Genomic DNA, 21,722 nt, shown 5'->3' with positions numbered 1-21,722 from the left:
TGGATTATTGGCATTCCTATCACTGATTTCACCAGCCCAAGATGAAATGAGCAGGTTGTCGTGCACTGGAGACAATTAGAGCCGGTAATTTGATTTAGTTGTTATAGTGAGTACATGTATTGTTTACCGGGTCAATTCCGAGTGGATAAGGTCCACCGAACACGCCGGGAATAGCAGGATCTAACTGGAGAACTGCATTTCCATCAAGAGTCTCAGACCTAGGACAGACGGAAGGAGAAGAACTACAATCCATGCTGCAAGATGAGAAACAGTTTAGAGCACGAACCTGCCAACACACACACACTGGCCACTTCTTTAGTTACACCTGGCTAGTAACAGGTTGGACCCATATGATGACGTTGACTTCCTGTCTTACTTTGACAGTCAGTTATCTTGTGTTTTGTATAATTAGCTTTGCTGCATTTAAATTCTAGCACTCTTAAATATGAGAGTTTGTGCAGAGATGCTCTCCTGCATGTTATTAACTTACTGCTACCTTCCTGTTAGCGCTGACATCAAACAGGCATTTTCACCAAAGAGCTGCTGCTCACTGAGATGATCTCAGCGGACCAGACCGTCTGGCACAACAACCATGCCGTGTTCAAAGTGAGTGATTGGCTGATTAGAGAACTGTTAACAAGCAGCTGAACAAGTGCTCCTGACAAAGTGGCCAGTCAGCAGATCCCTGCCCGCTCTGACTACAGAAGCCTCCTTTAGGTTCCTGCAGGCTCACACACTGAACTGGATTACATGCATCAGATTCGTTTTTTCCTCTGAGGCTGTGTTTGTGCTACTGTTGGTCATTTTAAAGGTTTAGCTGTTACGTCCCAGCTACAGCCGGGTCGTAACAATAGTGTTTTCAGTTATTTCTTGGAGACTGAAGTAAGTTTAATCTTCTAGTTGGCTGCTTCGAGTTAGTGCTGGGGATGACATTCAGTACTGGTTTTAGTCTGGTAGTGGTCACAAACAGGAAAAGTGGAAATCTAAACTTCATTTGTGATGCAGAAAAAGCCTGAACTCACGTCCAGTTGGCTCCTTTGGGGCCAAACATGGGCCTGACACTCCAGCCAGACCCAAACATGTTGAGTGACTTAGAGAAACAGTCATTGTAAATGACGCCTGTGTAGACGGAGAAGATCCCCATCAGGAGGATGATGTAGCGCCCAGCAAAAATCATGTTGAACATCTACAGAAGCAAACAGAAAACACTGGAATATGATGCTTCTGCTCACTGACTGAACAACGATGATTTACTATATTGGATTACTTCTACTTGTGTTAACGTACCTCATTGTCACTCTTCTGGGCGAGGAGGCGACTCTCTCGAATGACCAGGTAGAGGGCAGCGCAGGTCATCAACAGGCCGTGGCCCATGTCACCAAACATGACAGCAAACAGGAAGGGAAAGGTGATGATGGTGTACGGAGCTGTAGGCACACAGGGATCCAAACAACCATCATCCAACTCTGCTGCTGAAACTTCACTAAAATGTTTGGCTAGAAGCAAATTTTACACACAAAGTAACGAATCCTTTGTAACAGAACCAAAATCACTCTGTTCGTTTGGTTGACACTCGATTAGTTTGGCCTGAACACTGAACTGCTGCAGAGTCAGCGAGAGCTTCACATTCACCGCAGTCACAATCACAAGTTTGAATGAACAGTCATTTCAATATGAGCCAATGACCTGGATTGATTTCCCGGTAACTTCCGATGCCGTAGGCGTCCACAATATTCTGGAAGCCTGATGTGAACTTGTTGGTCTTGTTGAAGGTGGGTGGAGTCTGTTTGGTCTGCATCCTGTTTAGGATGGAGGGCACTGTTGATCCACTCCTCTCCTGTGAAATAAAGCCTCGTTTAGAAAACCTCAGACCTCAGTGAGTTTCACAGTCACTGTGACCTCGCCCTGTACCAAGAACATGGCCATGTTCCTTATCCACAGGTCCACAGACCAGTGAACGTTGTCTTTACAGCTAAACACAGAGCATCTCTCAGATACTGTCCTCATCCAACTATCAGCGGTCCCCAACCCACGGGGGCTCGTTTGGTACCAAGAATTGAGGCTCAGGTGTGAAATTTATGGTTTTGATCATTAACTCGGTTTCCCTGGGTCTTTTCCCGTGTGCTATGAATAAATCTTCTCTTGGTACTGGTGCAAGATACCACAGTTTGTGTCTCGGTCCTATCACTTTATTGTGTTGGATTTATCCACGACACCTTAAAGGCCGGTCCGTGAAAATATTGGTCCGTGGTGCAAAAAAGGTTTGGGACCGCTGAGGTAACTTATTAGTCTAAAGAGGGAGATTCCCCGTCAGGTGTTCTTTAAGCATTACGCAGCTTTCTGAGGCTTTTGTTGCCCTGTGCCAACTTAAATGTAAAATATGACATATAGAAGTGTTTTTCTATACATTCCCTTCCATTCTGCTCAGACATCTCTTATCTCTGCTATGCAGATGATATTCAGCTGTACAGACAGTTTTCTTCAACTAAATCGAGACAAACTGAAATAACTGTCTGTGCAGCAGAAACATGTGTCTGGGATAAAGGAGACACTTGGACGTGTTGGTTCTGTGACTCCTTCCTGTGTTTATCATCTCAAACATAAGCTGCACTGTGTCACGTCCTGAACTGGAAATGATTATTCACGCTGTTGTTTCATCACATTTGGATTCCTGCAGTGCACACGTGTCTTAGCAAAACCTCCGTAGAGCGTTTGCTCAGAATGATCCCGACAGGCTTCGACAAAATCCTGATGCAGCTGCACTGGCTTCTGGTTTATTTCAGCGTGCAATATAAGATTCTTTTATTAACATGGAGAGCGTTTCACGTGCAGGCACTAGTTTATATCAGAGAGCTTCTGCACCCATGTGTACCTCGTGGTCCTGTGACCAGGGCCGGCTTGCGGCGCCCCACACTGAGCTGAACACAAAAGGATCAGAGCCGTGTGTTCAGTGGGCCCACGCTCTGGAACTCTCTCTTCGGACTTCAGATCAGTCGCCTCCAGTTAAAAACATATTGTTTTAAACCTGTTTTGTATTCACGTTTTTTATGCATTGTTGGCTCTTGTGAAGCACTTCGTGACTGTATTTCTTAAAAGGTGCCATAAAGTTTTACTGACTTACTGCTGGGTAGTAACTATGGGAACATTTCAACAACATCATCTGCTCTTTGCACTTCTGATTAGATGCAAACTGCACTTGGTTCGCCCGTATTTATACATGTGTAATGACAATAAAGTTGACTCCTAACTAAGACACAGCGATTCTCTTTGGAGACATTCTAGTTTCTTTTTGCTTACTTTATAAAAATTCTCCAAAGTAGGACTAGAGATCCCAACCTGAGTCCAGGTTTGTGACCGTGGGTGTCTGTGGGCTCAGATGCACAGCACGAGAAGCAGAACAGAGAAATGTGCGACAGGCTGCAGAGACAGGACCAAACTCACCGTTCCTCTGCGCAGAGCAAACTGGATAGAGTCCAGGTCTGAGACAGGACACCACACCTCAGCTATCAGACACTTCTGCGTGACGTCGATGTTGCAGAGGTTCAGCGTGTGGTAGATGGCCTTCATCTTCCTCACCTTGATGAACCACACCCGCATGGTCTTAGAAGCAGCCTGCAGCACTCGCTGACGGTGGTCCTCGGTTTGGTTCAGCACCTACAGCAGCAGCGTGGAAGGATGTTTCATTCTGTTAACCTGACGCACGCTTCTTTGATTTTTCACGTTTTCTTGTTGAAGTTTGAAATGTGCAGTTTTAGCAGTGCAGAAAACCTCCGTCATATTCATTCACACAACTTGTATTTCAGTGTACTGCTCGGCTCTGCTGTGGCAGGGCGTCTGGCAGCATCAGACCGGTGCAGACCTTTCAAGCAGAACAGGCTTTTTTCCTGTCTTAATAAGGAGAAACGGGGGAACCACAGCACATAAAGGACGCGGCTCTTTCAGAGATAAGACGTGTAGCACAATGAAGCCTGTCTACACTACAAGGGCCTTTGTAATTTGACTGGAAATAAATGTTCTCAAGGAAAGGTGCAGGAGCCAGAGCGTCTCATGGATTTCATCTGGTTTAGTGAGCAAAAGAAGTGCACAGCTAACAGCTCTGCGGCATCTGTCCAGGGTCGACTCCTCCCCTCTGCTTTATTTTTACAAGACTGTAAGCATTTGGCTGATGCCTGTAGAGCACACATAACTTACCATTTGGAGGTCATCGATGCGGCTGTTGACTCCAGCCAGCATCTCCTTCCTCTCCTGCGGGGTCTCTGGGCAGGGGTAGAGCGACGCACGGAACCTGCAGGAGCGCCACAGTCAGTCTGACCACACAGCGTGCAACACACCGGTCGCAGCAGATGGCCCCGCCCCTCCCTGACTTTATCACAGGCCATGTTACACTGGACATGTCGTACATTTCACTAGAATAAGATCAAAGCCTTTCGTGACGACAGACAGACGGGACATGTGTGTCACTCTCTACAGAAAATGTTCCACTCTGTGGATTTACAGCTGTCACACAGCGCTCACATTCCCACCTTCACTAGCACTCAGCTGTGATGCTACTATGTGATCGTGAAACGGTGTCAGGACTAAACATAAGCATGACGCTGCGTGATTCTACATTCTAAAACCTAACAGTGACAGCAGCAACGGTTTTTCATGCAACACCCACCCCTCACAGATCTTCTTCACCCGGTTCTTCAGCTGGTCACCCTGGAAGAAGATGATGAACACTGACTTGTGGACTTGGTCTCCCTGTTGAGAGGGAACGAAACATTAGATAGTGCTCTGTGTTCAACCCCACATGTATTATTCATCTGCTTTATTATCCCATTCTTGTTTGAAATTCTGTTCTCACTACTACTCTCCACAGCTCCACTGTTAGTATACTCACTGTGGTGGGGTCTTCTAGTGGGTCCTCGATCTCTGCCTTCCTTAAAAAGACATTACCACGGCACACCCTCCACAGCATCCGCTCAAAGGTGGGAATCCTCTCCCTGCTGATCACTCCAGCCACAAAACTGCACAGACACGAAACCAGCACGACAGAAACGTTGCAGCTTATAATCGATCACAGTTCACGAGTGACAAATGTGACCTTGAGATCCACTAAGACACAGGTGTCCAACTCCAGGCCTCAAGGGCCGGTGTCCTGCAGGTTTGAGACGTGTCCTTGGTCCAACACAGCTGATTGAAATGGCTCAATGACCTCCTCAACATGTCTTGAAGTTCTCCAGAGGCCTGATAACGAATTCATCATTAGATTCAGGTGTGTTGACCCAGGGGGAGATCTAAAACCTGCAGGACACCAGCGCTCGAGGCCTGGAGTTGCCTATCCCTGCACTAAGGGATCAGGATCATATATTTGATGAAATTCTGACGAGTACTGTGCCGACACGCCTTTAGCCAAATGAGCTAAACATGCAAACTCCCAGAGAGAGCAGTTATAAGAGGCAACAGTCTCAGTACTTCTTCAGTACTGTGGTGAGCATTTAGCATCTAGCTCCGCTTGCATCAGCAGATAAGGTTGGCTTTTTCTGATGTTTAGACTGACTGTAGCTCAGCAGGTACAGCAGGTTATCTACTAATCAGAAGGTTGACGGTTCGATCCCTGCCTGCTCCAGTCTGCCTGCCAAACACTGTTCGACAAGATGCTAACCCCAAGTTGCTCTCTGATGCATCCAGTGGAGTGTGAGTGTTAGAGAGAAAGCCCTTCTGCTTGTGTGAACGAGGCGCGTTGTATAAAGTGCTCATAAGAGGAAGTCCTTTCACCATTAACCATTCCTTCACTGTGGACTTTATACTTCCCCAGGATCACTTTCCATGAGAGAGCCAGAAGATCATTTTTAGTTTTTAAATTGATGTTACTTTATACATTTATCCTTATTATTTACCCCAGTCTGAGTGGGGCCCCGCGGCCCCCCTCACTACCCTCCATCAGAGCCGATGACTCCTCCAGCAGGTTAGGATCCTCCATCTGCCAACAAAATAACAAAAAGCACCTCATCAGGTGTAGGAAGTTAGCAGTTAGGCCCATGTATCACACAAAGACTTTTGCACTGCCGCTGCAAGGCCTGTAACAGCTGCACAGGGTGTGAAACATCAAATAAAGAGTTAACACATGTTCCAGTGAGTTACTGCAGAGTGCTGTGACTACTAGAACCATTCTTTTACATTTTATGTTCGAAAGCCGTTTTTAGGTCAGCTAGTCACAAATTTGTTGCACAGACTCATGTGACCTGGAACAGAGCAGGTGCATGGAATGGGAAACTGAAGAAGCTTATAGTATTTGTTCAACAGGAAAGTGATCCTGATTAAATAAAACAACGAATACATCACTGCCAGAGCGCACACAGTACAAGAAGGACAAAGGCAGGACTGAGGCCATACAGCATAGACACACAAGGGAACAGGTGTGCAAACATACAGGTGAAAACAAGGCAGTAAAACTGAGTGCAACACACACTGGACAACAGACTACCAAAATAAAACAGGAAGTAAGGTAACACAGAGACAGCGGGAAACAGGAGCTCCACACTATAACCACGAACAGAACTGGGACCAGGCCAGGACAGAAAAGTCCCAGAGCAGCTGGTTTGTGGGTCTGTCTGCATCCACTCTGGTGCCCAGTAACAGAAAAGCTGGCCTCACATTAATGACTGACTCTGATATTGAAGTTTTTCCCATCATGCTTTTGCAGTTAGTTTTGGGTCCTTTGCACTGTGGTGTGCTGTGTTATCAGTGTCTGAGCCCTTCACTGCACCACTGGTCACTTTGGTTCCACCCGTCCCAGTATGTCTGTGTACAGACTGTGAGAGTAATCAGTGCTTTGTTGTAAACTAGGCTAACGGTGGCGGTAGACTCTGACGGGGACACGCCTGCCTGAGTGTTTCTGTCCTGGTTACGTGTTATGAAAGGGTTTTTTCCTAATCATGGAAATAATTCTGCCATCATGCACTTTGTCTTCTCTCAGTCATCCATGTTGAGTTAACCGCCTCCTGCCTGTCTGACGCTGTAGGTTTATCCAGCCTAATGATGCCCGCCCTCACCTGCACTAACATCTCTTTCAGTCTCGTATTTAAAATTACATTTAAAAGCAGCGAAAGGCATAAAACACTAAGTCAAGACTTTAAATCAACTTCAGAGGTTGTGTCTGCTTCCTCTGGCCTCACCAGGCCTGCACCACTGACAGCTGACTGATCTGCTGTCAGTCCACTGTCCCAGAAACTTGAAGGCTGTGGACTGTTTATGGACATAGCTGCAGTTCTTAAATAAAATCTCTCAAAAATGTCTGCACTTCAATGAGATACTCGATGTTTGATTTACAATCCAGTGTTCAGAGGTAAACCTGCAAAACTGTGTTTGTCCCAAACATTCTGGAGGCACAGCAGGCGGCTCCAGACAATGTTGTAGCTGCAAAGCTAATGTCATCGTCTGCTGTCTGACAGGGAACTGCTGCCTTAATCGATGCGTAAACAAAGCCACTCTAACACTCTTTGTTCTTCTGTGCAGTGTACGTGTGAGCAAACCTCGTTAAAAAACTGCTGCGTTCGGTGGAGGATGTGTTTGAGCTCCGTCAGCTCCAGGAAGTTCTTCTTCAGGGCTTCCTGGTTGGTGTTTATCTCCTTTAGTTCATTCTCCAGCTTCTCAAATGTGGCCTGCCAAACACACACAGTTAATTGTGATAATGTTGATACGTTATTTTGATAGATACAACATTTTGTACCAACTCAATAAAAGCGATGGACAAGAAGGAAACACTGTTTTGGAAATGGCTGATTACCTCCAGATCAATCATGTCTCTGGGAAAAGGTACTTCCGGGTTCTCTCCAGTGTCCACTGTCGGGATGTTGGCTTTTTTGATCTCCTTCTCAACAAACCCTGTTCATCAAGGAAACTCGGTGATTACCTCGTTACCACAACAAGGGAACAGAAAGTGAGTCAGACTCAGCAGCACTCACTCAGCTTCCTGTCCATCTCCTCGCATCTCCTCACTTCATTCACAAACTTGCGCTGGAACACGTTTACATCTGGATTCAGCTGTTGTTAGAAAAAGACCAGAAATACATGTTTCAAAATGTATTATTGGAATTTGTCATTCACTAAAACCAGCTTACACCATGATAATCAAAAATGACTTCTACATGTCAGTGTCAGTCTGGCACCATTCATACTCACATCTCTAAACTGGACCATGCCCAGTTCTCCCAGCTCGCTCACACAGCAGTAGGCTGCCTCTGACTGGAGAAAGAGCTGGGCCAGAGTCATCTCCTCACTTCTGAACAGTTCCCCCATGATGACCTCTGCACTCCACCTCAGCTAGGATCAACAAACACTGCAGCAACGACAGGAAGGTTCAATAACAAGTACACAGTGCACAATAACTAGATAATATAGCAAATATACCACAGTCTCATTATACTTGGCTGCCCTCTTCAGACTTTCCTATAATAAAGCGTAGTATGGTTTCAGGTTTATACGGGCTGCAGTTACTAATCATTTTCTTCAGTGTTTTATCTGTAAAATAATCAAATAGTTATTTGTGTCTTTAAACTGTTTGAGAGCGGCTTCAAGCTGCAGGTGAAAACCCTGCTGGGGGCATTTCTACACCTGTCCTCTCTGTGTGGGCTTCATCGGGGTCACCTCCCACACACCACAGACATAAGACGCAGTATTAGGACCAACAAAAAAATATTGTTGGTCAATTTGAGAATAAAGTGGGAAATCTGTTTTGAGAAAAACACTGAAATGTGGATTTGACCGTTGTTGTTTGGCTGCTACAGCCTCTACACAATGAGATGCAACATCCTCCTGATTGTATGAGGGTGTATGGATAATCTTGCATCTGTCCATTATCAGCTCTTTTTGTACAAGCTCTCAGGCACGCACTTTAAACTGCACGGTGCTGATGGAAGCGTCCTGCAGCAGCAGGAAGTCAAATAAGACGAGTGCACTGTAAAAACCAAAAGTCCCACTGACACGCCACAGACAGGAAACACCACACACACCTCATAAATCGTATAGAGGATGAATGCACTGGCAGGAGTCTGGTTTTAGCAGGTCTATGTCTCACTCGTGTGCTGTAAGTAAACGGATGATGCTAGAACAGGCTAAAGATGCTAATGCTCGTCTAGAGACCGGCTTTACGGGCACTAGGCCACGCACGACAGCGGGCTGGGCTCCACACCCCAGGACGATGAAAGCCACATAAGGAATCACGAGGATTAATAATCGTCGACGTCATAAATGTAGTTCCTGTTGGTGATTAGTGCATCAACAGAGGCTTACGGAGCATCGCTGACGTCACTGCATCCCTGCTGATGCAGCTCTGTCCTTCACTGCTCAAGGACGCTGCTGGCTCAGGCCTACAGCCGCTTCATTCACACTCATTTTAAATATGAATAACTATAAACAACGACGTAACTCCGCTGTGTGGCAGGATACCGAGTCCCCACAGCCTCATCCCGTGCCTCTACGAGAACACGAATCACTGCTCGTAAAACTAACCTTGAAACAGACCTCACTGCAAACACAGAGGAGCTGACCACCGCCTCACAGCTCACACGGACAAACGTGGACTGTGGTTCATAATCCTCAAACACCCACCTCCACAGTATCTACACTCACCTCACAAGCTGCAGCTCGTCAGCCCTCTCTTCACACTTCAGTCTCCTCCTGGATGCTGCGGTGGTCCTGCGCTGCGTCAAGTTAGATACACTTCAGCAGGAAACATGTCCGATGGGAGGATTTCAAAGTAAAATGACTGTATCTGTATCTCAGGGATTTCTTTCGTTTTGACGATGGACACAGAAGTGATATTCGAACTTACACATCTCAGATGTGAAGGATGTCCTGCGCAAAACACGCTAATACAGCAAATGGGGAAATCTGTTCAATGGGAATATATTTTGAAAATGTTGAAGGTGATTCACGGCTTTTCTGCGGGATACATCCCTTTGACCTATCACAGTGTGTGGGGTCGATTCTTACTGCTCAGTCCCACCGAGCCCTGATGTCTGAGCATTTTACATGAAGACACAGAAAACACTGAAAGAGCTCAAAAGCCATCAAGAAAACTTAGAAGCTTTGCATCTACACATCGTTTTTAGCTCCCAAATCTTTCATGAAGAGCTGCATATCAAGTTCTGATTAACTGATTGTCATGTTCTTACTTGTGCCTATACGATGTTTATTACCAGCTAAAGAGCAGAGCTACCAGAGCCCCTCTTCTTAAGGTCTAACAGATGCTGTGTCCACGACTAGCCAAATGTTGAGTCAGTACTAATGAGAACCTGTAGAAAGTTTCCTATTACGAAAGCCACAGTAGTAGTTTCAGCATCTCTCAGTTCCACATGGTGCAGGGTTTAAATCAGGACACTGGGAGGCTGCCAGTGAGCAATTTTGGAGCATGGAATTCCCTTAATGTACATAAATTACCACAGCAGACGACTGCATGGAGCAGCTTTCTGCCTCATTGTGTGTGCCATGTGTTTTTCATAACGTGTGCCATGGAGATGCCTTCAATAACCAAATATGACTGTATAACTGAAAGATGTTGGCTGGATTTCCACAGATTTAAAATCAGCCTCTTTTAAAAATCATATGTTAAAAGATTTTGTTCTCACAGTGTCATGATTCGTTGTGTGGCAGGCAGGAGAAGGACCCAAGATGCAGATTCACAGACACGGGGATAAACTCAAAAAACAGAGCTTTATTGCTGGCCACGAGAAGCAATACAAAATAAACTAAAACTGGGAAAACTAAAGCATGAGATGTACAAGGAACCGAACCACGGGGAGAATAACACACAACTTGAGGGAGAACGCGACGCCGAACAGAGGGAGACTCAGACAGAAATACACAGAGGGTAAACGAGGAAAGTGGGCACACACGGGGAACACAGGTGACACTGATAATCATAATGAGACAGGGCGGGGTGAACTGAACATGACATGTACAGGCACAGAGGTTCAGACAGGAGGAGAGAGAGCACGGGGAAAACACAGACATAACGGGCTGGGGAAACATGAAACAACCACAAAGGGAGACGAGGGCTCATAAATACATAGAGGGCACACAGGGGGGAGAGAGAGCACGGGGAGAACTTAGACATAATGGGCAGGGGAAACATGGAATAAAACATAAGGAGAGACGAGGGCTCACAGATACACAGAGGGGCACACAGGGGGTAAAAGCCATGAAGGGAAAACACTTAGGGAACAACACAACAGGGCAACTCAGAAAACATGGCCTAAATAAGGAACGAAATACAAAAATACAAGGAACTAAGAATACTGGGCCCACATGGCCCAGGACCATGACATCACCCCCCCCTAAAGGGCTGGCTCCCGACAGCCCAAACCCGAGAAACAAAACAAAAACAGAAAACAACCCACCCAGGGCGGGAGGCGGGGGACCAGGACGGAGGGACCAGAACGGGAAACAAAACAAACAACAGAAAACACAGGAGCACATGACCATAGTCCAAATAAAGTTCAGGGGGCCGACCCAGAGCCCACAGGCACAAGAGTTCACGGGTCACACGGTCGGGGGGCCGACCAGGCGGGTGGCACAGGTGACAGAGCTGGTCCGGAGGCCTGCCGTGCGGAAGGCCGCGGCGGCGGCGAAGGAGACGACGGAGCAGTTCAGGGGGCCGACCGCGCCGAAGGCAGCGGCGGCTCTCCAGTCTCAGGCGTGCTGGCAATGGCCTGGTGGGCACAGGACCAGACGAGGCAGGACCAGACGGTGGCGATGCGGGGGCCGGACCAGGCGTCGCTGCAGAGGCTGGGGCCGGACCCGGCGAGGATAACGACTCGGATGAAGCTGGACCAGGCGAAGCACAGGCTGAGGCTGGGCCAGACGAGGACGAAGACTCGGAGGCTGGGCCGCGCCAGACGAAGACTCGGAGGCTGGGGTCGCGCCAGACGAAGACTCGGAGGCTGGAGCCGCGCCAGACGAAGACTCGGAGGCTGGAGCCGCGCCAGACGAAGCACGGGCTGGAGCCGCGGCAGACGAAGCACGGGCTGGAGCCGCGGCAGACGAAGCACGGGCTGGAGCCGCGGCAGACGAAGCACGGGCTGGAGCCGCGGCTGACGAAGCACGGGCTGGAGCTGCGGCAGACGAAGCACGGGCTGGAGCTGCGGCAGACGAAGCACGGGCTGGAGCTGGACCAGGAGGAGCAGAAGCAGAAGGTGGCTGGATGGGCTCCTCGGGCCCTCCAGCTGATGTGGTATGGTGCTGGACAGGCGGCTCGGGCCCCCCAGCAGACGTGGCATGAGGCTGGTGCGGTTCTCCTGAACCCCCAGCCAACGAGGAAGGTTGCTGGACGGGCTCCTCGGGCCCTCCAGCGGAGACGGGAGGCTGAATGGGCCCCTCGGACCCTCCAGCGGAGACGGGAGGCTGAACGGGCTCCTCGGGCCCCCCAGCTGATGAGGTAGATGGCGGCGTGGGAGCCGCGGAGTCCTGGATGAGCTCATCCGAGCTCCCAGCAGGAGCTGATGCAGAGCCAGGGAGATTTGGGACCTCTGGCTGAATGTTAAGCTGACCAGCGGACCGTGCTGCTATCGGGGACTGGGCTACTGGAGCTACTGGGGCCTGCGCTACAGGCGGCACTGGAGCTACTGGGGCCTGCGCTACAGGCGGCACTGGAGCTACTGGGGCCTGTTATTATGAAGCAGCCCAACTTATTTAAGTAAACAGCTTTTACCTTTGGGATGGCTGTCATGGCGTAGAGGGCAGAGGTATCCTGTCATCATTAACCTTAACACTCAAAGTCAGTGCTTCAGTAAACTGTCTGTTCTTTACACTGACTCAGTCATAGATATGTACATTTGCAAAGTTTTGTTGCTAAGATTAGATTAGAAGAGATGAGAAATAATTTATTTATCCCAGAATCTGGGAAATTATTGTGGCACAACAGTTAAAGCATGAAAACATTTACCAACTCATTAAGATACAACATCAGAGAGCTAAACAGGTCAGATGACAAAAACAAAAATAAAATACAGTAAAGAAGGAGTTTAATTAAATAAGTGTTTGTATGTAAACACTCCACTGTGTGTCTGTAGCAGTTTCTGGGTTGAGTGCACTGCTGGGGTAGTTTTCACATGGCAGGTGAGCATGTTAAAATCCTATTCCATGCTTGCATGCCGTGGGGCAGGAACTGGAGAACAAAGCTGATCAGCTGATCACTCCATGGCTCCGAGAAAAAAGCACAAAGACATCATCTACAGAGACAGTACCCCATAAGGAGACAGCTCTCCAGCAGGTCATGGCTGACTGGAGCTCCATCAGTAAGGACATGGTGATCCTGGAGACGAGTCATCCTGCAGTATGTGAACATGAAAATGAAGTAAGACTTGGAGCATACCTGCTGAAGCTGTTTCTGCTACTTTAGAGTCCCAAATCAAAACAACAGTTAGCTCAAAGCACTTCATATTGTAAGGTGAAGACCCTACAATCATACAGAGAACAATCAGATGAGCCTCTGTGAGTATCACTTGGCAACAGGGGGAAGGAAAAACTCCCTTTGAACAGGAAGAAATCTCCTGGAGAACCAGGCCCATCTACAGTGACCAGTTGGGGAGGAAGACAGGAAGAGAACCAGAGATTAATAATGATTAGATGTAGAGTGGTGTACAAACACAGGTGAGTGAAGAAGAAATGCCTGCCTATCTGTTCTCCCGCTACAATCAGCTGATTTCAGCTCGTGTGTCAGAGGAGGAAATAGTAGCGCAGTTTAGAGCACATGGACGAGACTTTTATTATTGTAGGAGAAAGGACGAGAGCGCGATTGTAAAGTGGAGACTGCTGCAGGACAGAAACAGCTGCATCATACTGTTAACACAACTTTGGCTCTTAGCAAGCACCTGCACAAACAGCATGCTAACTCTAATAGCGAAGAACGCAGAGTGATGCTGAAGCTGAGGAAGTGCTGACCCAGCACCGTGATAACCTGAGCTGCTGCTGAACAGCAGTCAGGCTGCAGCTTCCGCTTCTACCTGTTCATGTTTGGTAAATGGCCTGTATTTATATAGCGCTTTTCTAGTCCCTAAGGACCCCAAAGCGCTTTACATAACCTGTCATCCACCCATTCACACACTGGTGATGGTAAGCTACATTGTAGCCACAGCCACCCTGGGGCGCACTGACAGAGGCGAGGCGTTTCTACAGTAGAATCACCGTGACAACCGTTATGAAGTCTCTTTGTGCTGGTTTTCATCTTTGCTTTGTGCTCATACCGACACACAGAGAAAGATCACGTGTGAGGTCATCAGGATGGATTGTGTTGGTGTGTGTGACTGTAGCCTGTAGGTTTATATTGTTCAGTGGTAACTATGTGACAGTGTTCAGATCTTACAGAGTAACATGAAAGTAACGAGTAGTACACGAATGTCTTTATCCTGGGTGTAATGAAGTAACGTACTGCATTACTTTTAAGACAAGTGTTCTGTGCAATATGTGCATTCACTTTTTTAACAAAATAATAATAATAATTTAATAAAGAAATCCCCTGTCATCACCGATCACAACAAAGCGGGGAACACCTCCAACATGCACGAATGTTCGATCACACAGCATGTAGTTAATGTGCATGGATGTAATGTCTTTGATATGCCGCTGAGAGGTGATGGTGACCCTCAAACTGGAGCCAATGAGAATCGATAGGGAATCGAATCGATAAGTGATATTGATAATGAATTTATAATCACTAAATTCTTATCAGTTCCCATCTGCATAACTGTCACGATTACGAGTGCATGAATCAAACACAGGACTCTGAATGAATTTATTTACACAGGTGTCACCAGGTGAGATATATACATATATACAGTGCTGGGGGGACGAAGCTGGGTCCAGGGCAGCCAGGGGAAGGTCCAAACTCCTCTTCACACGCTGACTCACACAATAATCCAGTCCAAACTCACTCTTACGCTTATCCACTCAGGGTCCACGGGGAAGGAAAACAGGCCAAGGTCCAGGGAATCTATACACAGAGAGAGGCTGACGTTAGCACTAGGAGAACACAAGGACATCACTGGGTTACACTGAGGAAGTAGCACAACGACCCAGGAGGAATCAGACTCGTCTGAGGCCTTAGGTGGGAGCAGTCAGTGATGATGGATGCAGGTAAGTAATCATGATGTCCCGTGCCCTTTGTAACCAACAGCTGCACCTGTAATGTGCTTTATAGTACGTCCTCTTTAGTGTTGTTCCCCCCTCCTTTTAAATTGCTCCTAGGTGCATAGGTGGATGTTGGTTCATGATGTGAATAATCCTGCTGATCTGACCCAGTTGCAGATGCAGCATTACTTCCTGTCACAAATTACACGACAGTGCTTGAAATGAGGAAGATTTACCAGATGGTAACCTGACTTTCAGAAAATTTCCTTGAGACATGTTTGATATGTCACTTTTATGGCATATGATATGTCACTTCTTGGTTAGGAAAGACATCATAAATTTCCTCCACAGCACCTCATGGTAGTTTTCTTTTCTGTGGAAAGAAGTTTATACTTTATCAGCGTCACGTGTAGAAAGAAATGTCTTTGGAGCCAACACAGCCAGCTGGCGCTGACTTAAGCCTCAGTCTAAAAAATAGTTGGTCTGAACTTGTGCTGCGGTCTAAACAAGGCCTCAATCTTAACTGAACCCAAAAGGGCCTGATCGCTAAGATTCAAGCTGTGGTTGAAAATCTTGGGACAACTTACCCTAATAGTATTAAATGTTAGACTTTAGAACTGTAAGCTGTTAGCTTTTACAAGCTGCTTTCTATTCTTTGTGTTTTTCATCCACTGCTGCTTTCCATGTTGTGGAGAGCAGGGAGACAGGAATGGAAACAAGAATAGCTCCAGCTTGGCATTCCTCCTTCGGCTGTGCCTCAGCTTGTATACGAGCAGATCAGTGCAGCTCTGCTAACTATTTCAGCCATGCTGATGGGACAAGGCTAGGCCATGTGGGTGTGCCATCGAGTCATGAGGGGCTGGACTTAGGTGGAGTCATACTGAAATTTGTAAATTTAGGGAGGAGATAAAGGAGGGGTGTGAGGAGAGGAGGAGAGCCCAGTGGAAAAAAGGGAGGGTGGGTTGGAAAAAAAAAGCGCTGCCGGCTGTAGCTTGACTGGAGGATCTCTCTGCCTGGTGAGACATTTACATCCTAACGCTCATGTGGTCACATCCAGCATCGCTCGGCTTCCCCTGATCACTGGCCCGACTCCAGGAGCTTCAGACAGAACGGACAGATAGCCGAGAAAGACAGGCTCTATGTATGTGTGCTGGAGAGGGATTAGAGAGTTTGTAAATAGGAAGTAAAAAAGAAGAGGCTGCAGAGCAGAGCAGAGGAAGACGCAGGTGGGAAGATAAGGAGTGAGAAAGTAATCCAGAAGAAACTGTGGTGAAAAAGGTTGATTACACTTTATAAAATCTACCAACATGGCAGCCATGGAAGCACTGGAGTTTGGAAGTGCCCAGCTGGAGCCTCAAACTCTCACTGAGATCTCTGATGATGAGGTTAACCTTCCACCTTCAGATGATGAAGACAACGCCCTTGCCGCAGCCAAGAAAGAACTGTCCACAATGGGCACAGAAGGGGACGCCGCCGAGGACAAAGATGATGGCGTTAAAGCTGATCCACAGGTTAACGGGGTCATGGTGCTCTCACTGCTTGACAAGATCATCGGGGCAGTGGACCAGATCCAGCAGACCCAGAGCGGGCTGGAGGCCAGGCAGCAGGAGATGGAGCGTACGGTGACCAGCATCCAAGGCGAGCTCACAAAACTCACCAAGAGCCACAGCACCACATCCAACAGTGTCAACAAGATGATGGAAAAGGTGCGCAAGGTGAGCGTCAATGTCAAGACAGTGCGAGCCACGCTGGAGAAGCAAGGAGGCCAGATCAAGAAGCTGGAGAACAACGAGGCGGAGCTGCTCAAGAGACGCAACTTCAAAGTCATGATTTATCAGGTGGGAGAGTGTTTGTGTTTCAGTATGTGTTAGTCAGTCTGATGTGGGAGTGAAACCCTGAGAGATGGGTGTGGTTCATGGATGAACCGAATAACCGAGCAGGGTTTTGGTTTGTGAGCCATATCACTGAAAACTCCTACAAAGGTGGTTTAGTCTGGTGAAGATGTTGCTGGGATGCTGAGGGCTTCAGGGAGTGGTTCTTACTGGAAGCTGCTTTCACTCTCAGACACACCAGTAAGACTTTTCTCTGGACAGATGATAAGAAAGAAAGTCTGACCTTTGAATTACTCTGACTTTGCAATGTTGCTCAGAATAATCACTTAAGATGGACAAAAAAAATGCAAAGATAGTGTTTTTGTTGTATAGACGCGCCCTCGTATTGCATTTCAAACACCACCCTGATCATCCACAGACTTTTAATTTCCTGAAAAACAAAAAAATGATCTTTTAACAGAAACGTTGTGTTTCTGCATGGAAATAAAAGCAGAGAACTGTAATTATTATGTAATTATTACCAGGCTTTGCAAAAGGAGCCAAATGCTTGTGGAACTGCATTAGAGTGAAGCGATCAACCAACGACAGCATTAGACTGAGGAGGATGAACAGCAAACAAGAGTTTGTAAATCATGAACCAAATGACTCCAAATCACACTTAATAATTAAAGTATGAGCCAACAGAACAAAGCTAGAGCGATGGTAACAATTTATCAGAAAACACAGCTTCCTCTCTTTCTCCAATTTATGATACATTTCCTGAGTTCACCCCAGGTCTTATCATTAATGCCCTTTCTACTGGCATTAAGTTATTAGACAACACAGGGAAGCAGAGATCATGGCTGTGTGTGTGTGTGTGTGTGTGTGTGTGTGTGTGTCTCTGCAGCTCCACCTTCTCAACACCAAAACTACAGCAGTTAAAATGAATATGCAGCTTCAGTTTGCAGTACAGGTGGCCTCCAGGTATCTCTTCCATAGCATGCTGTATGTAGGACAAAGAGCCTTCGCCTACTGGCAGCTCAAGTCAGATGAAATCGGTTCAGAAAGTCATTTCACTCTTTCCTCACTATTTCTAAAAAGATGGAAAATACCACGAGCATGCGTCAGGTCCAGTTTAAAGCAGAGGATTGGGGGCAGATGTTTCTTTTAAGAAGGAGCACGTTTTTTTCTTTGAGGGGAGCTGAGGAGAGCCCTGTTTCTTTTTTTAGCTTGAGAGGCTGCACTGTGATGTGTAATAGCTTGCAGCTTTTTTGCACAGTGGCGCGAGAACATTCAGAGTTTCCACCCTTGACTCAGACATCGTGGCTTGGACCCACCTCACTCTCTCTGTTTCCCTCAGTCAAATGAGGGCTCCATCTTAGGCGCTGCAGACTGCCTGACTGCACACGGTCGGACTTGAACTCTGTGCTAAAGGACTTACACAATGCTGCTGGCGTCTGTGCCTCGGTCTACGAGTATAAGACTTTTTTTTAGCAATCAGCAGATGAGCAGGGCAGGACTCTGAGTGAAAAACAAACTTATCTTTTCATCACATATGAAGGAATTCAATGACTGAACTGTTTCTCAATCTGAGAACATCGTAAATCTACATTTTAATTAGTCCCCGATAAATTGCTGAAGTTGAGGGCTGAAAGCTTCCAAAACAGTCTGTTTGGAATATCAGAGGTTGGGATTTTGCTAACGTTAGCCAAGCGCCCTGCCCCTGTGGCGAGAGAAACTCCCCCTGAAATGCCAATCACCGGCTCCCTCGCTAACTCAAAACACTGGCTTTGGTTACAGTTGCCAACTATGACATAAGATCAGATTCATCTTCATTAAAAAAGCAAAGCCACAATGTGTTGTTCTGTTTTCAGTTTTCTCTGCTCCTCTGTTGCCCTTTCAGGGCAGATTCTTTTTAAAAGTCAGACAGTAAACACTTGGCCAACACCCCAGCATGGGACACACACTGATACTTGGAAACATTAACACTGTCAACGTCTTCGTTCAGTCTGAACACAGAGGGCAAACAGATGTGTGACAAATTAGAGGAAAAAAAGTGTCTGAATAATGTTTTGGGCCCTCGTGTGAAGAGTGATCCCCCGACGATCCTTCAGGTCTCCTGGTGGAATACCAGCACTGTTCATGTTCACTCAGTGTTTGGATGAAGGTGCTGTCTATCATGCAGATCAAAGATCATAGGAGCCGAGGGCCCCGTCATGCTGGAGGTGATCGGACATATTCTAAACCGTTCTTTATTGTGTATGGAGGGTGGGGCGGGGCAGCAACTAAACTTAAAGTAGAAGTGCATGGAACCACCAATGGACACATAGAGAACAATCACTCATGTGCATATTTTTAAACATCAAATGTGCAACATTGTTTCCACTACTTGTAAATCATTTGGGGAAAATTTAGGATATTGAATCTCAGCTGCAAACGCTGCAGTGTATCAGGCTTCCAGCGTTCACAGGAAAACTAGCCTTTTATGGACTGGTTCTGCCTGGGCACCCAAAACGCTTTACACAACTTGCCTCATTCACACAGGCACATCTAACATCACTGTCACACACTGAGAGATGCATCGGAGAGCAACTTGGGGTTAGGAGATAGTCTGGCATCCCAGGAATCAAACCACCGACCTTCCAGTTAGATCCGCTCTACCTCCTGAGCTATAGCTCATCCTATATCGCAGCATAACAGCATGTAAAAGTCTACATACTGATGGCTGTGCAGAAATATGTGCTGACGTGATTTCTGTGGGTTACCAGCATCAAGGTGACACGTGGAACATGCACCACATTTAAGCATCACCATGAGCTTTACACAATGCTGCTGTTCAAAACAATATACACAAAAGCAACATCTCATTTCACACGTGCGGTCCAGTGCAAGCTAACAGCCATGCGGCATAAGCAGTACACAGCATACTAACAGCATTAGTATTCATTTAAATGGTTTTACTGCATCTGTAGTGCTAAGAATATATTTTCACAGCTTGGATTGCTTCACGTGCTGTGTTGAAATGTTATTACAAAATCAGGACGTAGCGGTCTAACCCCGAGGCTCTGAGCGTATTTGCAGCCTAGAAACACACAGCTTTCTGATGTGTCTCAGGTATTTCCCACTTTTCACTCACACTTGTGCTGCTGGTACCCTGAGGAAAGGCCCTGGCCTGGTGCTCTGCTGGTAATAAAAGCACAGTTGCTGTTCCAGGGGCCGGCTCACACAGTGAGGAAACAGCACGAGGGCTTTGTAGTGAAGCACAGGGGGCTGAATCTGTGCTGTAGTCTGATGCTGTCCCTGCTAGGCCTCCCTCACAAGCTGAGATTGATATAAGTGATGATTTCACCATGAGTGAAGGCTGCCATTGACTTCAGGTGTCATGTATAGTTTAATATATATGTAAATGCACCCTGGAAGACTAATAATCACGGAGGATAGCAAGATTGTGTCTTTCTTGGGTTTTATGACCTCAGTCATATTACATTATATTACAGCCAATCGAAAGTAATGCCACCCCATGCTGTGGGGTGGCATTACTTGATGAGCTACGATACAATGTGTAGGTGGAAACTAACCAGAGGGCATTCTGTCAGCACGTGAAGCACCTGCCTCCCTGTTAGCATGAGCAGCAGCTCTCCTCCTCCGGTGTGTGTTTGTGTCAGCCTGTGTGCGTTGGGCTCATTGAGCTGCTTGTCCAGCAAGCCTGAGATTTACTCTCTTACATCTGTGTTCAGTTCCTTGACAGCTGAGGCCATACGCTGCCAGACGAGAGCTTACTGCACTCAGTGAGGATCTGGCCTGGAATGTGATACTCTACACCACAGTAGCGTGTGAGAGCGCTGAAATGCAAGGTGCACTGATAAGTTTAAAGAGTTTACACGCAGTGAAAATGATCACCTTGCGTCTTGCATTGTTTTGGTTTCCTGGCTCGTATCTTTAAACCCCATCAGGTTTCGGATGCAGCTGACCACAGGAAACATCAGCACAGCTCACAGCTCCACACCAAAAGTACACAGCATGTTTTTCTTAGTCCACATCACACTTGTTACGTTTCACATCACTCTGGGTGCTCCTTCAACAAAGTCTTTCTACAAGTTCCTCTCATCACTCCAGCTCTGCTCTGCGCTCTCCCGGGGCTTCCTTCAGCTTTAATCATCAGTCACATTTGTCTATTTTAACTTAAAGTAACCACAGGTAGCAAAACTCTGTTGACTTTAAACTTTTCTCAAACTTGAGGCAGCCAGTGAGAATAGAGGTTTAGGAATATCTGCTACTGACAGCAACACAGTGATGTGCTGTGTGGACGCAGCTTTAGCTTTTATTATCTTGTTGCTGCAGATGTCCATGCTGTCACACTTAAACACACCATCAGCTCCACTGACCTACAAAAAATAACTCGACAGCCAATCAGTAGCTAAGAAAATGTGCACCCACTGATTACTGATTACTTTGCCTTGCTACTAGCCGGTTCTTGTGTGAAGTTTAATTTTTGCAGGTTTTAAAAGCTCAGTCAGACATCATGTTCAGGTCGTGGTGCTGAGTGAGAAGCTTGTTTCCATTGTTGAACATCGCACTCATCTGTGCACTGAGCAGAACCATGAACACCTTTAAGGACAGACTGTTTTATAAAGTTCAGTGTGATGATGTTTAGTTTATACCTGAACACATGTGGCTCGTTGACCTGAAGCCAGCTAGTGGCAGTATATGATAACCAGGACAGTGCCTGCTGGTTTTTCTAACCCTGCACTTTAAGTCTAAATCTGCTACAACACCAGCAATAAAGACTGTGGGCCCAGT

The 21,722-nt window shown here is 46.8% G+C and overlaps 2 protein-coding genes across 6 annotated transcripts in view; one reads left to right on the top strand and one right to left on the bottom strand.

Annotated features, from left to right (window-relative positions):
* The window catches only part of LOC101465343 (V-type proton ATPase 116 kDa subunit a 1), a 28,767-nt gene extending 19,062 nt beyond the window's left edge, over window positions 1–9,705 (bottom strand). For 4 of the 5 annotated variants that reach the window (XM_004570356.3, XM_004570357.3, XM_004570358.3 and 1 more), the window contains exons 1-14: window positions 9,616–9,705; window positions 8,167–8,323; window positions 7,950–8,028; window positions 7,772–7,869; window positions 7,518–7,646; window positions 5,883–5,965; window positions 4,883–5,009; window positions 4,661–4,743; window positions 4,192–4,285; window positions 3,442–3,654; window positions 1,687–1,837; window positions 1,288–1,427; window positions 1,023–1,186; window positions 128–218 (exon numbers count right to left, since the gene is read on the bottom strand). In XM_004570356.3, coding sequence (XP_004570413.1) covers window positions 128–218; window positions 1,023–1,186; window positions 1,288–1,427; window positions 1,687–1,837; window positions 3,442–3,654; window positions 4,192–4,285; window positions 4,661–4,743; window positions 4,883–5,009; window positions 5,883–5,965; window positions 7,518–7,646; window positions 7,772–7,869; window positions 7,950–8,028; window positions 8,167–8,283 — 1,569 coding nt within the window. In that variant the 5' untranslated portion in view covers window positions 8,284–8,323; window positions 9,616–9,705. Of the gene's footprint in view, window positions 1–127; window positions 219–1,022; window positions 1,187–1,287; window positions 1,428–1,686; window positions 1,838–3,441; window positions 3,655–4,191; window positions 4,286–4,660; window positions 4,744–4,882; window positions 5,010–5,882; window positions 5,966–7,517; window positions 7,647–7,771; window positions 7,870–7,949; window positions 8,029–8,166; window positions 8,324–9,495; window positions 9,518–9,615 lie in introns of those variants that run through there. The other variant, XM_014410075.3, reaches the window with a different exon arrangement.
* A 6,375-nt stretch (window positions 9,706–16,080) lies between these two features.
* Window positions 16,081–21,722, top strand: part of cavin1b (caveolae associated protein 1b) — a 33,404-nt gene continuing 27,762 nt past the window's right edge. The window contains exon 1 of the mRNA XM_004570355.5: window positions 16,081–16,949. Coding sequence (XP_004570412.1) covers window positions 16,419–16,949 — 531 coding nt within the window. The 5' untranslated portion in view covers window positions 16,081–16,418. The remainder of the gene's footprint in view (window positions 16,950–21,722) is intronic.

The sequence above is a fragment of the Maylandia zebra genome, linkage group LG8 (assembly GCF_041146795.1).
Source record: "Maylandia zebra isolate NMK-2024a linkage group LG8, Mzebra_GT3a, whole genome shotgun sequence".
NCBI classification, from domain to species: Eukaryota; Metazoa; Chordata; class Actinopteri; order Cichliformes; family Cichlidae; genus Maylandia; species Maylandia zebra.
This window is presented reverse-complemented; position numbering and strand designations above follow the sequence as displayed.